This window comes from Homalodisca vitripennis, chromosome 1 (genome assembly GCF_021130785.1).
Source record: "Homalodisca vitripennis isolate AUS2020 chromosome 1, UT_GWSS_2.1, whole genome shotgun sequence".
NCBI classification, from domain to species: domain Eukaryota; kingdom Metazoa; phylum Arthropoda; class Insecta; order Hemiptera; family Cicadellidae; genus Homalodisca; species Homalodisca vitripennis.
In genome coordinates, this window is record NC_060207.1 from 181,546,712 (window position 1) to 181,562,047 (window position 15,336).

Sequence of the window (15,336 nt, forward strand, 5' to 3'; positions counted from 1 at the left end):
GTACCAGCAATACTAGCAAAGACCATTATTGGTCAGAACATACTGCACTAAGGTGATTAAACTGTCTGGAGGTTGTAATATATACACTAAGTGCAGTGGCTTTCATCACTTGTGTAGATGGATACTACACTGTGGTAAATAAACAGTCTAGAGGTTGTTATACACACACTGAGTGCAGTGGCTCTGATCATTGTGTAGATGGTTGTTTGGTAGATGGTGATACTGCTCTGTGGTAAATAAACAGTCTAGAGGATTGTTATATATACACTACGTGCAGTGACTTTCATCACTTGTGTAGATAGAGATACTGCACTGTGGTAAATAAACAGTGTAGAGGATTCATATATATACACTAAGTGCAGTGACTTTCATCACTTGTGTAGATAGAGATATACTGCACTGTGGTAAATAAACAGTGTAGAGGATTCATATATATACACTAAGTGCAGTGACTTTCATCACTTGTGTAGATAGAGATATACTGCACTGTGGTAAATAAACAGTGTAGAGGATTGTTATATATACAATAAGTGCAGTGACCTTCATCACTTGTGTAGATAGAGATACTGCACTGTGGTAAATAAACAGTGTAGAGGATTCACATATATATATATATATATATATATATATATATATATATACACACACTAAGTGCAGTGACTTTCATCACTTGTGTAGATAGAGATATACTGCACTGTGGTAAATAAACTGTCTGGAGGATTGTTTGTATATACACTCTGTGCAGTGAATTCATGACTTGTATATATAGAGATATACTGCACTGTGGTTAATAAACAGTCTGAAGGTTGTTATATATACACTAAGTGCAGTGACTTTCATCACTTGTGTAGATAGAGATATACTGCACTATGGTAAATAAACTGTCTGGAGGATTGTTGTATATATACACTACGTGCAGTGACCTTCATCACTTGTATAGATAGAGATATACTGCACTGTGGTAAATAAACAGTCTGGAGGTTGTTATATATACACTAAGTGCAGTGACTTTCATCACTTGTGTAGATAGAGATATACTGCACTGTGGTAAATAAACAGTCTGGAGGTTGTTATATATACACTAAGTGCAGTGACTTTCATCACTTGTGTAGATAGAGATACTGCACTGTGGTAAATAAACAGTCTGGAGGTTGTTATATATACACTAAGTGCAGTGACTTTCATCACTTGTGTAGATAGAGATATACTGCACTGTGGTAAATAAACAGTCTGGAGGTTGTTATATATACACTAAGTGCAGTGACTTTCATCACTTGTGTAGATAGAGATATACTGCGCTGTGGTAAATAAACTGTCTGGAGGATTGTTGTATATACACTACGTGCAGTGACCTTCATCACTTGTATAGTATAGAGATATACTGCACTGTGGTAAATAAACAGTCTGAAGGTTGTTATATATACACTAAGTGCAGTGACTTTCATCAACTTGTGTAGATAGAGATATAATGCACTGTGGTAAATAAACTGTCTGGAGGATTGTTGTATATACACTACATGCAGTGACCTTCATCACTTGTATTGATAGAGATATACTGCACTGTGGTAAATAAACAGTCTGGAGGTTGTTATATATACACTAAGTGCAGTGACTTTCATCACTTGTGTAGATAGAGATATACTGCACTGTGGTAAATAAACAGTCTAGGAGGTTGTTATATATACACTAAGTGCAGTGACTTTCATCACTTGTGTAGATAGAGATTATACTGCACTGTGTAAATAAACAGTCTGGATGATTGTTATATATACACTAAGTGCAGTGACTTTCATCACTGTGTATAGATAGAGATATACTGCACTGTGGTAAAATAAACAGTCTGGAGGTTGTTATATTATACACTAAGTGCAGTGACTTTCATCACTTGTGTAGATAGAGATATACTGCACTGTGGTAAATAAACAGTCTGGAGGATTGTTATATATAACACTAAGTGCAGTGACTTTCATCACTTGTGTAGATTAGAGATTTAACTGCAACTGTGGTAAATAAACAGTCTAGAGGTTGTTACCTACACACACTGAGTGCAGTGGCTCTGTTCACTTGTGTATGGTTGTTGGTAGATGGTGATACTGCTCTGTGGTAAAATAAACAGTCTGGAGGTTGTTATATATACACTACGTGCAGTGATTTTCATCACTTGTGTAGATAGAGATAATACTGCACTGTGGTAAATAAACTGTCTGGATGATGTTGTTAAATATACACTAAGTGCAGTGACTTTCATCACTTGTGTAGATAGAGATATACTGCACTGTGGTAAATAAAACAGTCTGGAAGGTTATTATATATACACTAAGTGCAGTGGACTTTCATCACTTGTGTAGATAGAGATACTGCACTGTGGTAAATAAACAGTCTGGAGGTTGTTATATATACACTAAGTGCAGTGTCTTTCATCACTTGTGTAGATAGAGATATACTGCACTGTGGTAAAATAAACAGTCTGGGAGGTTGTTATATATATATATACACTAAGTGCAGTGACTTTCATCACTTGTGTAGATAGAGATATACTGCACTGTGGTAAATAAACAGTCTGGAGGTTGTTATATAATACACTAAGTGCAGTGACTTTCATCACTTGTGTAGATAGAGATATACTGCACTGTGGTAAATAAACAGTCTGGAGGTTGTTATTATACACTAAGTGCAGTGGCTTTCATCACACTGGTTGTGGTAGATAGAGTGATATACTGCCACTGTGGTAAATAAACAGTCTGGAGGTTGTTATATATACACTAAGTGCAGTGATTTTTCATCACTTGTGTAGATAGAGATATACTGCACTGTGGTAAATAAACAGTCTGGAGGTTGTTAAATATACACTAAGTGCAGTGACTTTCATCACTTGTGTAGATAGAGATATACTGCACTGTGGTAAATAAACAGTCTGGAGGTTGTTATATATACACTAACGTGCAGTGACCTTCATCACTTGTATAGATAGAGATATACTGCACTGTGGTAAATAAACAGTCTGGAGGTTGTTATATATACACTAAGTGCAGTGACTTTCATCACTTGTGTAGATAGAGATATACTGCACTGTGGTAAATAAACTGTCTGGATGGTTGTTTATATATTACACTAAGTGCAGTGACTTTCATCACTTGTGTAGATAGAGATATACTGCACTGTGGTAAATAAACAGTCTGGAGGTTGTTATATATACTAAGTGCAGTGACTTTCATCACTTGTGTAGATAGAGATATACTGCACTGATGGTAAATAAACAGTCTGAAGGAGGTTGTTATATATACACTTAAAGTGCAGTGACTTTCATCACTTGTGTAGATAGAGATATTACTGCGCTGTGGTAAATAAACTGTCTGGAGGATTGTTGTACATATACACTCGTGCAGTGACCTTCATCACTTTGTATATATAGAGATATACTGCACTGTTGGTAAATAAACAGTCTGGAAGGTTGTTATATATACACTAAGTGCAGTGACTTTCATCACTTGTGTAGATAGAGATATAATTGCACTGTGGTAAATAAAACTGTCTGGAGGATTGTTGTATATACACTACATGCAGTGACCTTCATCACTTGTATAGATAGAGATATACTGCACTGTGGTAAATAAACAGTCTGGAGGTTGTTACTATATATACACTAAGTGCAGTGACTTTCATCACTTGTGTAGATAGAGATATTACTGCACTGTGGTAAATAAACAGTCTGGAGGTTGTTATATATACACTAATGTGCAGTGACTTTCTTGTCACTTTGTGTAGATAGAGATATACTGCACTGTGGTAAATAAACAGTCTGGAGGTTGTTATATATACACTAAGTGCAGTGACTTTCATCACTTGTGTAGATAGAGATATACTGCACTGTGGTAAATAAACAGTCTGGAGGTTGTTGTATTATACACTGAGTGCAGTGACCTGTCATCATTGTGTAGATAGTAGATGGTTGATACTGCACTGTGGTAAATAAACAGTCTGGAGGTATTGTTATATATACACTACGTGCAGTGATTTTTCATCACTTGTGTAGATAGAGATACTGCACTGTGGTAAATAAACAGTCTGGAGGTTGTTGTATATACACTAAGTGCAGTGACTTTCATCACTTGTGTAGATAGAGATATACTGCCACTGTGGTAAATAAACAGTCTGGAGGTTGTTACATATACCACTAAGTGCAGTGGCTTTCATCACTTGTGTAGATAGAGATATACTGCACTGTGGTAAATAACAGTCTAGAGGTTGTTATATATACACTAAGTGCAGTGGCTTTCTGATCACTTGTGTAGATGGTTGTTTGGTAAGATATACTGCACTGTTGGTAAATAAACAGTCTGGATGATGTTGTTTTTTATTATACACTACGTGCAGTGATTTTTCATCACTTGTGTAGATAGAGATATTACTGCACTGTGGTAAATAAACAGTCTGGAGGTTGTTACATATACACTAAGTGCAGTGGCTTTCATCACTTGTATAAGATAGAGATACTGCACTGTGGTAAATAAACAGTCTGGAGGTTGTTATAATTACACTAAGTGCAGTGGCTTCATCCATTGTGTCAGATGGTTGTAGATAGAGATATACTGCACTGTGGTAAATAAACAGTCTGGAGGTTGTTATATATACACTACGTGCAGTGACTTTCATCACTTGTGTAGATAGAGATATAAATGCACTGTGGTAAATAAACTGTCTGGATGGTTGTTGTATATACACTACGTGCAGTGACTTTCATCACTTGTGTAGATTAGAGATATACTGCACTGTGGTAAAATAAACAGTCTGGAGGTTGTTATATATACACTAAGTGCAGTGGACTTTCATCACTTGTGTAGATAGAGATTATACTGCACTGTGGTAAATAAACAGTCTGGAGGTTGTTATATATACACTAAGTGCAGTGACTTTCATCACTTGTGTAGGATAGAGATATACTGCACTGTGGTAAAATAAACAGTCTGGAGGGGGTTGTTATATATACACTAAGTGCAGTGAACTTTCATCACTTGTGTAGATAGAGATTTACTGCACTGTGGTAAATAAAACAGTTGAAGGTTGTTATATTCACACACTAAGTTGCAGTGATTTCATCATTGTGTAGATAGAGAGATGTGATACTGCACTGTGGTAAATAAACAGTCTGAAGGTTGTTATATATACACTAAGTGCAGTGATTTTTTATCACTTGTGTAGATAGAGATATACTGCACTGTGGTAAATAATACAGTTGGAGGTTGTTTAATATACACTAAGTGCAGTGACTTTCATCACTTGTGTAGATAGAGATATACTGCACTGTGGTAAATAAACTGTCTGGAGGTTGTTATATATATATATATACACTAAGTGCAGTGACTTTCATCACTTGTGTAGATAGAGATATACTGCACTGTGGTAAATAAACAGTCTGGAGGTTGTTATATATACACTAAGTGCAAGTGACTCTTCATCACTTGTGTAGATGGTTGTTTGGTAGATGGTGATACTGCACTGTGGTAAATAAACAGTCTGGGAGGTTGTTATATATACACTAAGTGCAGTGACTTTCATCACTTGTGTAGCTAGAGAGATACTGCACTGTGGTAAATAAACAGTCTGGAGGTTGTTATATATACACTAAGTGCATTGGACTTTCATCACTTGTGTAGATAGAGATATACTGCACTGTGGTAAATAAACAGTCTGGCAGGTTGTTATATTATACACTAAGTGCAGTGATTTCATCACTTGTGTAGATTAGAGATATACTGCTCTGTGGTAAATAAACAGTCTGGAGGTTGTTTTATATACACTAAGTGCAGTGACTTTTCATCACTTGTGTAGATAGAGATATACTGCACTGTGGTAAATAAACAGTCTGGAGGTTGTTATATACACTACGTGCAGTGACCTTCATCACTTGTATAGATAGAGATATACTGCACTGTGGTAAATAAACAGTTGGAGGTTGTTATATATACACTAAGTGCAGTGACTTTCATCACTTGTGTAGATAGAGATATACTGCACTGTGGTAAAATAAACAGTCTGGAGGTTGTTATATATACACTAAGTGCAGTGACTTTCATCACTTGTGTAGATAGAGATATACATGCACTGTGGTAAATAAACAGTCTGGAGGTTGTTATATATACACTAAGTGCAGTGACTTTCATCACTTGTGTAGATAGAGATATACTGCACTGTGGTAAATAAACTGTCTGGAGGTTGTTGTATATACACTAAGTGCAGTGACTTTTCATCACTTGTGTATAAAATAGAGATATACTGCACATGTGGTAAATAAACTGTCTGGAGGTTGTTGTATATACAACTACGTGCAGTGACCTTCATCACTTGTATAGATAGAGATATACTGCATGTGGTAAATAAACAGTCTGGAGGTTGTTACATCATATCACTAAGTGCAGTGGCTTTCATCACTTGTGTAGATAGAGATATGGTGCACTGTGGTAAATAAACAGTCTGGAGGTTGTTATATATACACTAAGTGCAGTGACTTTCATCACTTGTGTAGATAGAGATATACTGCACTGTGGTAAATAAAAACAGTCTGGAGGTTTGTTGTATATACACTAAGTGCAGTGACTTTCATCACTTGTGTAGATAGAGATATACTGCACTGTGGTAAATAAACAGTCTGGAGGTTGTTACATATACACTAAGTGCAGTGCTTTCATCACTTGTGTAGATAGAGATACTGCACTGTGGTAAATAAACAGTCTGGAGGTTGTTATATTACACTAAGTGCAGTGGCTTTCATCACTTGTGTAGATAGAGATATACTGCACTGTGGTAAATAAAACAGTCTGTTGATTGGTTGTTATATATACACTACGTGCAGTGACCTTCATCACTTGTATAGATAGAAGATATACTGCACTGTGGTAAATAGAAACAGTCTGGAGGTTGTTATATACACTAAGTGCAGTGACTTTCATCACTTGTGTAGATAGAGATATACTGCACTGTGGTAAATAAACAGTCTTGGAGGTTGTTACATATACACTAAGTGCAGTGACTTTCATCACTTGTGTAGATAGAGATACTGCACTGTGGTAAATAAACAGTCTGGAGGTTGTTATATATACACTAAGTGCAGTGACTTTCATCACTGTGTTGTAGATAGAGATATACTGCACTGTGTAAAATAAACTGTCTGGAGAGATTGTTGATATACACTACGTGCAGTGACCTTCATCACTTGTGTAGTATGGAGACATATACACTAAGTGGCACTGTGTAGTTGATTTGCACTTGGTAAATAAACAGTCTGGAGGTGTAGTTTCATAGTAGATAGATATACTGCACTGTGGTGATAAATACTACTAAGTGCAGTGACTTTCATCACTGGAGATAGTGGACTATATATACACTAAGTGCAGTGACTTTCATCACTTGTGTAGATAGAGATTTACTGCACTGTGGTAAATAAACAGTCTAGAGGTTGTTATACACACACTGAGTGCAGTGGCTCTGATCATTGTGTAGATGGTTGTTTGGTAGATGGTGATACTGCTCTGTGGTAAATAAACAGTCTGGAGGTTGTTATATATACACTACGTGCAGTGATTTTCATCACTTGTGTGTAAATAGAGATACTGCACTGTGGTAAATAAACAGTCTGGAGGTTGTTAAATATACACTAAGTGCAGTGACTTTCATCACTTGTGTAGATAGAGATATACTGCACTGTGGTAAATAAACAGTCTGGAGGTTATTATATATACACTAAGTGCAGTGGCTTTCATCACTTGTGTAGATAGAGATACTGCACTGTGGTAAATAAAGTCTAGAGGTTGTTATACACACACTGAGTGCAGTGGCTCTGATCATTGTGTAGATGGTTGTTTGGTAGATGGTGATACTGCTCTGTGGTAAATAAACAGTCTGGAGGTTGTTATATATACACTACGTGCAGTGATTTTCATTCACTTGTGTAGATAGAGATACTGCACTGTGGTAAATAAACAGTCTGGAGGTTGTTATATATACACTAAGTGCAGTGGCTTTCATCACTTGTATAGATAGAGATACTGCACTGTGGTAAATAAACAGTCTAGAGGTTGTTATACACACATTGGGTGCAGTGGCTCTGATCATTGTGTAGATGGTTGTTTGGTAGGTGGTAATACTGCTCTGTGGTAAATAAACAGTCTGGAGGTTGTTATACACACACTGAGTGCAGTGGCTCTGATCATTGTGTAGATGGTTGTTTGGTAGGTGGTGATACTGCTCTGTGGTAAATAAACAGTCTGGAGGTTGTTATACACACACTGAGTGCAATGGCTCTGATCATTGTGTAGATGGTTGTTTGGTAGGTGGTGATACTGCTCTGTGGTAAATAAACAGTCTGGAGGTTGTTATACACACACTGAGTGCAATGGCTCTGATCATTGTGTAGATGGTTGTTTGGTAGGTGGTGATACTGCTCTGTGGTAAATAAACAGTCTGGAGGTTGTTATACACACACTGAGTGCAATGGCTCTGATCATTGTGTAGATGGTTGTTTGGTAGGTGGTGATACTGCTCTGTGGTAAATAAACAGTCTGGAGGTTGTTATACACACACTGAGTGCAGTGGCTCTGATCATTGTGTAGATGGTTGTTTGGTAGGTGGTGATACTGCTCTGTGGTAAATAAACAGTCTGGAGGTTGTTATACACACACTGAGTGCAGTGGCTCTGATCATTGTGTAGATGGTTGTTTGGTAGATGGTGATACTGCTCTGTGGTAAATAAACGGTCTGGAGGTTGTTATATATACACTAAGTGCAGTGGCTTTCATCACTTGTGTAGATAGAGATACTGCACTGTGGTAAATAAACAGTCTAGAGGTTGTTATACACACACTGAGTGCAGTGGGTCTGATCATTGTGTAGATGGTTGTTTGATAGGTGGTGATACTGCACTGTGGTAAATAAACAGTCTGGAGGTTGTTATACACACACTGAGTGCAGTGGCTCTGATCATTGTGTAGATGGTTGTTTGGTAGGTGGTGATACTGCTCTGTGGTAAATAAACAGTCTGGAGGTTGTTATACACACACTGAGTGCAGTGGCTCTGATCATTGTGTAGATGGTTGTTTGGTAGGTGGTGATACTGCTCTGTGGTAAATAAACAGTCTGGAGGTTGTTATACACACACTGAGTGCAGTGGCTCTGATCATTGTGTAGATGGTTGTTTGGTAGGTGGTGATACTGCACTGTGGTAAATAAACGGTCTGGAGGTTGTTATACACACACTGAGTGCTGTGGCTCTGATCATTGTGTAGATGGTTGTTTGGTAGGTGGTACAACTCACCATCAGCCTTGGCCTGCCTTGTTGACCTGTCTTCATACTTGGCCAATTGTATTAAGTAGGTGTGGAATTGCTTATGAATGGGCAGCCCTAGTATTCCATTCTGTTTGTACATTTTTGGATAGTATTTAATTTTTTTGTTTCAAAAGAGAAGTAATGTTTTAACAATTTTGATAATAGAAGTTTTACACGGTATTTTTACTATTAGGACATAAAACTGTGAATGAAGGTTATCATTTTGTTTATTTTCTCACTAAATGTTTGGCCTTGGAGACAATACTTTAACACACACATATTATGGATATTTTCAAAACATATTTTCTTTGTAAATCTAAATTCTGATTCTTGTTAAAACAAAATCTTGAACTATCTAAAGGAAAGGCGTACGTTTTTGTCCTAACAACATATACATTTAATTTAGTTTACTCGAGTTTGTGCTTTTGTCATTATTCTTCAGATAAACTTATCTATCTACAAAAATCTCATTTACAAAGCCTAGGATCTTATGTAAAATATTACAAAATACAACAAAGTTACTTTGAGTTTAAAGTATATCTGTTGTTTAAATATATATTAATAACAATATAATTAATATTAATATATAATTTGCAGACAGCGTTGCAAGTAATAAAATACAACATTTTTTTTTTCATTTTGTTATCATTAACTGCAAAATTAATATTCTAAACTAATACTTGCAGATACTTCATATATGATATTGAATACTAAGATCCTCTAAAACAAAGGAATTTATATTTGAAAAACCACCATTGCCTACAAAAATCTTGTAAAAGTTGCAGGCCTGAAATAGATAGTTCATTAAAGTCTAGTATAAATGATATTAACAAGCAATAAGGTTTGAACGCTTTTTAATTTTATACTTTTAAATGTTCTCATAAAATGCGACATATTCTTGTGAGATAAATTGCACATATCCATCAAGTCCTTTTTTTGCCCCTTTGACTGAGAATGAATCGTTGTACATAATTGGAGCGTTCCCTGGTCTATTAATTATTGTTGTAGTGAGTGTTGTACCAGTTACACTGGTAAATTAAAATAGATAACAAGGAATCCCATTATCTAGTACAGTAGTGGATTTTTTAGGCCGAATACATGAAAAAATTGGAATGTTGTTCATAATTTTTTCTATACAGGGTAAATGCTCTCTAGGATTAATTCTTCAGTAAGGGGGAAAAGTGTTTCAGTTATCATATTTTGTTGTTTTCTGTTTATTATTCTGATAAGGATGTATGTAGTTAATCTTCATTCTGTTGTTTACAGATATAATGGATTTCTTCCCAGTGGCTCCGGGGGGAGAAGAAGAAGCAAATTTGTGCTGCACAAAAGAGCCACCCCCAACGGGGTCAAGAGGTCAAAACACTACGTGGTCAACACACCTCACTCATCTCAGGTCAGTCTGTTAGTACATGTACAATTAATTGTAGTTAAAACAAGGAATAAGAAATTACAAACAGAGTATATTGTGAAGTATATATTCTCACATGGAGTATATTTCTCCTACCGGGACTCGGAGCAGTTTTCGGGTATGTTTAACCCCTTTTCTTAGTCTTTTATATTTCTTTTTTTATAAACTAATTATATTTACACCTGAAGAAGAAGATAGATTTCAATCCTTGAAACGTCATGTTATACATTTTGTAACATATAACAATGGCAAGAAGTGTCCAATTCTTTTATATTGTGAAGATTAATAGTGACATATTTTGGTCTCTTATCAAAACATAAAGATGAAGTTACTCCATTGCATGGTTGTTTTTATAGAAAGGTTGAGCATTGTAGCTTAAACTGTAATGTAATTTTCATAACAAGCTAAACAATGTTATTAATCTTGAACTAATTTTGTGAATACCTGCAGTCTCAAAATCTAAAATGTAGCTCAGAACTGGATAGTAGTATGATAAGATGCAATTTAGTATTTTACATAATTCGTATACGAGTGTTTGCATATTCTTAGGATGGTGCTTTCCAAATAGAGAGTACCTTCTGCCACCTGAAAATCAATGCTGTTTTAATTTTTTACCATGGTCTTGCAGATGCAAGTGAACTTGGTTTGTGTCCTTGGGTAAAGAATATCTACAAAGAAATGTTACTATAAATTTATTAATTATAAAACCTATATTTTTAAAATGAATAAATTGGCAAAGTATTTTAGTACATTCACTACCACCATTTGACGATGAAAGCCCATATCTGTCTTTGTGTGTGTGTCTGTGATACAATACTTTTCAAATGAGTTATCTTAAAGAGTGGAGGGTTGAAGCTTAGTTTTAACCCTACCTCTACTATTTCTATATTTAAATTGGAAATGGTAAATATTGGTTTGTTGGGATTCACTCTTAGAGCCAGAAAATTGTTCACAGCAGGGTGAACATGTAGCTTGTCACGTTGAACCGAAGGAGTGAACAAAGTTTCATTATATGTGCATATTCCTTTTTAGATATTAAGTTCAGTATAATTACAAAACCATGTAGATCAAAAAAGTTTTTTACCACTTGTGATCAGTGAGCTAATGATGTAGCACTAGCACTCATGTATCAGTTTGTTGATATGGACTGGACCCAATTATTTACTGGAATGGGAATTTGTGATATCAGTTTTAGTTTGTCTCTGAAAAGATTAAAATTGATTCAAACAGTCTGGGTTCAAAAAACTCTTTCTTGCATTATTAGAAGGGAATTATATAACCTCTAAACATGTTGGTTGTATATTATGTTTGTAGTACTTTAAACATACATAAAAATATTATGTAATTGGTTAGTACAGTATAATATTGTAGTTATACTGTAAAAATGACTCCAAATCAATTTGAGGCAACAGTAATTTGTAAAGAAACATTTTCTGTAATAAGAAGTCATATTATCGTGTGGCATGGTGATAAAATTTTTAACATCAATTAATTTTATACTGTTTGTAATTAATAGATGCTAAAATCCTTATCTAATATAGTGGAGAATCTGTATAATGCACTTAAATATAAAATATTTTTACAGTTTTAGGAGAAAACCTAAAATATAACAAGTATACAATACACAAAACCCTTACATAATAATCATAATGTCTAAGTAACAAGGTTTCATCCTTTTAACTCTGTTGTAAATCTGAAGTGTTTTTATAAATTGTTCAGGTGTGAGAAGGCATTTAAAATCATAATGAAAATGTATCAAAGTGGAATTCTAACTTTTTTAACAGAATGTCAATCCCATTTTTAAGCTTTATTCTTCCTATATTCATGGCCCACTGGCCTGTGTGAGGATCTTATCAAACAGAATAAAGGAGAGATCATACAGTATATGGTATTGATAAAAAGTGCTATTGTCATAGACAGGATTCAAACCCACACTATCTATAAGTACAAAGTCCAACGTCTTGAGACTTGCCCATTGACTCTCCAAAGCTTGTATTTTGAGTTGTTCAAAACAAATGAAAGAAGAAGAAATTAGACTTTGCTAAGGAATTTAAGATCGCCTGTTTTGGTGTATTTTGTGTTGATGTAGAGGCTTTAATTCACAATAATTCATAAAATAGATGTTTATCTCTGGAGATTTTGTTAGTTATATTTTTGAGCTAATGAATGATTTTGTTAGATTTTTTCATTCAGGTTTAAGAACCTCTTTTTAGTGAATTCAACCTCAATATAACAAACCTCAGTTTGAGAATTACTGCTTATATCACAAATTGTTTTTAGATTGGTTGTATTGAGACTCTACTGTATTGTAAACAACTCAAAATGCAAGCAATTAGCATTTCTGTGAAGAATATAAGGAAGTATCCAAAAGTCCCAGGAACAGTATGAGGATTGGAGGAGCTTACACAATTTTCTTCTGCTTGCATTCAATATTGTGGTTACCTTCAGGTTGTGGTAAAAAGATGTTGTCACAACATTTTTTTATACAGTTTTATGTTTGCTCCTTTTGGTAGATATACAAGGTTACCCATCCTTACACTTGTCAAAACCAAGACCAAGATTAATGTGCAGTGAAATGGTTTTAACTACAATTGGTTGTGTGTTGGAAGTAGAACATGATTCAACATGAAGTTATCCACATAATGGTGATCAATACTAGTGCGATTATTGACACTTCTGTTGGGTAAACTCAGACCTTGTCAACCTGTCTTGTTATACAAGTTATTTTTGTGCCACTCCATCACATTCATGTTTATTGATTCCATTGTGAAGCTTTGTTTGTTCATCAAAACAGATTACGGAACCAAAATGGCATTTCCTCTTTTCAATCCAATCCATCAACGAGGTAAACTTGTTGTGACTAATTTAAACAATCATTAATAAAGATTTAGCTTCTTTCAATTTACAAGGACAAAAATCGTAATGCTTACTGTTAGGCTGTTTCGTAACTGCAAAATTATATAATTAACATATTAATACTTTTGTAGGGAACATATTGCCATGTTCATATTTATGACACTAAGCCTATTTAGTGTAATGTTTGTTATTTTTATGTATGTTTGGCAACTGACACAACCATATGGCACATAAATTCTCATGTTTCAATCAATTACTCCCACCTAAAGTTAAAAAAAAGTATGCTAATTTTTATTTTCAATTACAGTAAATTAGCAAATGATGTGATTTCATGATTTGTAACTAAATTGTGCCGAACGCAAACCTGTGGTTGGCCAAACTCCAAAGTGATGTAAACGTGGATATTTATGTCATTACAACAATGTAATCATTTTTATGTGTCAGCTGTTTGAATGCTATTAAGTTGTAAATTATTGATGTGATTGTGCAAAGTTGTGTTGTTTCAATACCCAATTTATTGAGTAAATATTAAATTGATAAATAAGTAACAAGATGAAGTGCCTTCATTGATTTTTATTAACATTGTTAGGTTTAGCACAATTATTGGCAGTGATTGATGTGAGATATTCCCAGACTATTTACTAAATTACCATACTATATTGAGTGCTATAATAGAAAGTAATGAAAGTATTTTTGTTCACTGATGGTTGCTATAGTCAAAAATTAAAACTCGAAAGTTCCACAGTGCTGTTACATCCTACAAGATGTATATTGTAAAATGTTTCGCTCACAGAGCACTAAGTTGGAATATTGCTAACTATTCTTCATACCAGCTGAGTTATATATGTTATGCACATAGGAACAGGTTCTATACGATATGTAGCCTGGAAACCCACTTTATGGACTTTTTGGGACATGACAAAAAGGTTAAGATATTTTTGTGTGAACGGGCTCAATATGGTTTTGAAGAAAAAGCCTAACAATATATATTTTACGTTATTAGCCATAATAAACAGTACCGAAACTCAGTCAGCTGTAGTTGCCTTCTCGATAAGCTGATTCAACTGTTGATTGTTGCCACGGTTCCTCGTGTCCATTACTTCTTTCTTATTTGAGGTTAGTTTTTGCTAACAGGTTCTAACAACGGTATAAAAAGTTTTTATCGAAGAGCCTTATTTTCGCTTATACGGAATTGGGACATGCGGGTGGGCTAAGCTTGTCATACACTGCATTACGTTTTCAGGAACATTTCCACTAAAACCCGCCTAGTAATGCTGTGATTCTTAGTGTTGTTAAAAAATTTCGAAAAAGAGGTAGTGTTTTGACACAATTAAAGGGCTTTTCAGGTCGCCCAACTACTGTCTGTACAAATGAAAACCACGGAAGAGTTTTACAGTAAGTGTTACAGTCGCCAAAAAGAAGTCTAATGACCAAAACGATGTAGGGCCACTCTTGATTTGTTTGTAAGAGATGTCAGGAGATTTTGCCATGCACGAAACCTGCCGTTAAATTCACAGTGGTTCTAGCAAGATGGCGCAACCAGTCACACTGTCGTTAACAACATTGCTTTCCTCCAAGAAACCTTTGGTAACCATCTCGTCTCCTTTAGAACAAACTTTCCTTACCCAGCTCCCCCGATCTTACAACACGGGACGCTTACGTCTGGGGATTGTTGAAAGATGTTGACATTTTCCGCGAGGAACCATCATCTACCATTGTTTAACACAAAGGAAAAATAACCATGTGTATT

The 15,336-nt window shown here is 35.2% G+C and overlaps 1 protein-coding gene across 5 annotated transcripts in view; it reads left to right on the forward strand.

The window, feature by feature from the left end:
• The window catches only part of LOC124352830 (protein pellino), an 88,064-nt gene that overhangs the window by 42,813 nt on the left and 29,915 nt on the right, over nt 1-15,336 (forward strand). For all 5 annotated transcript variants that reach the window (XM_046802526.1, XM_046802525.1, XM_046802528.1 and 2 more), the window contains exon 3: nt 10,586-10,715. In XM_046802526.1, coding sequence (XP_046658482.1) covers nt 10,586-10,715 — 130 coding nt within the window. The remainder of the gene's footprint in view (nt 1-10,585; nt 10,716-15,336) is intronic.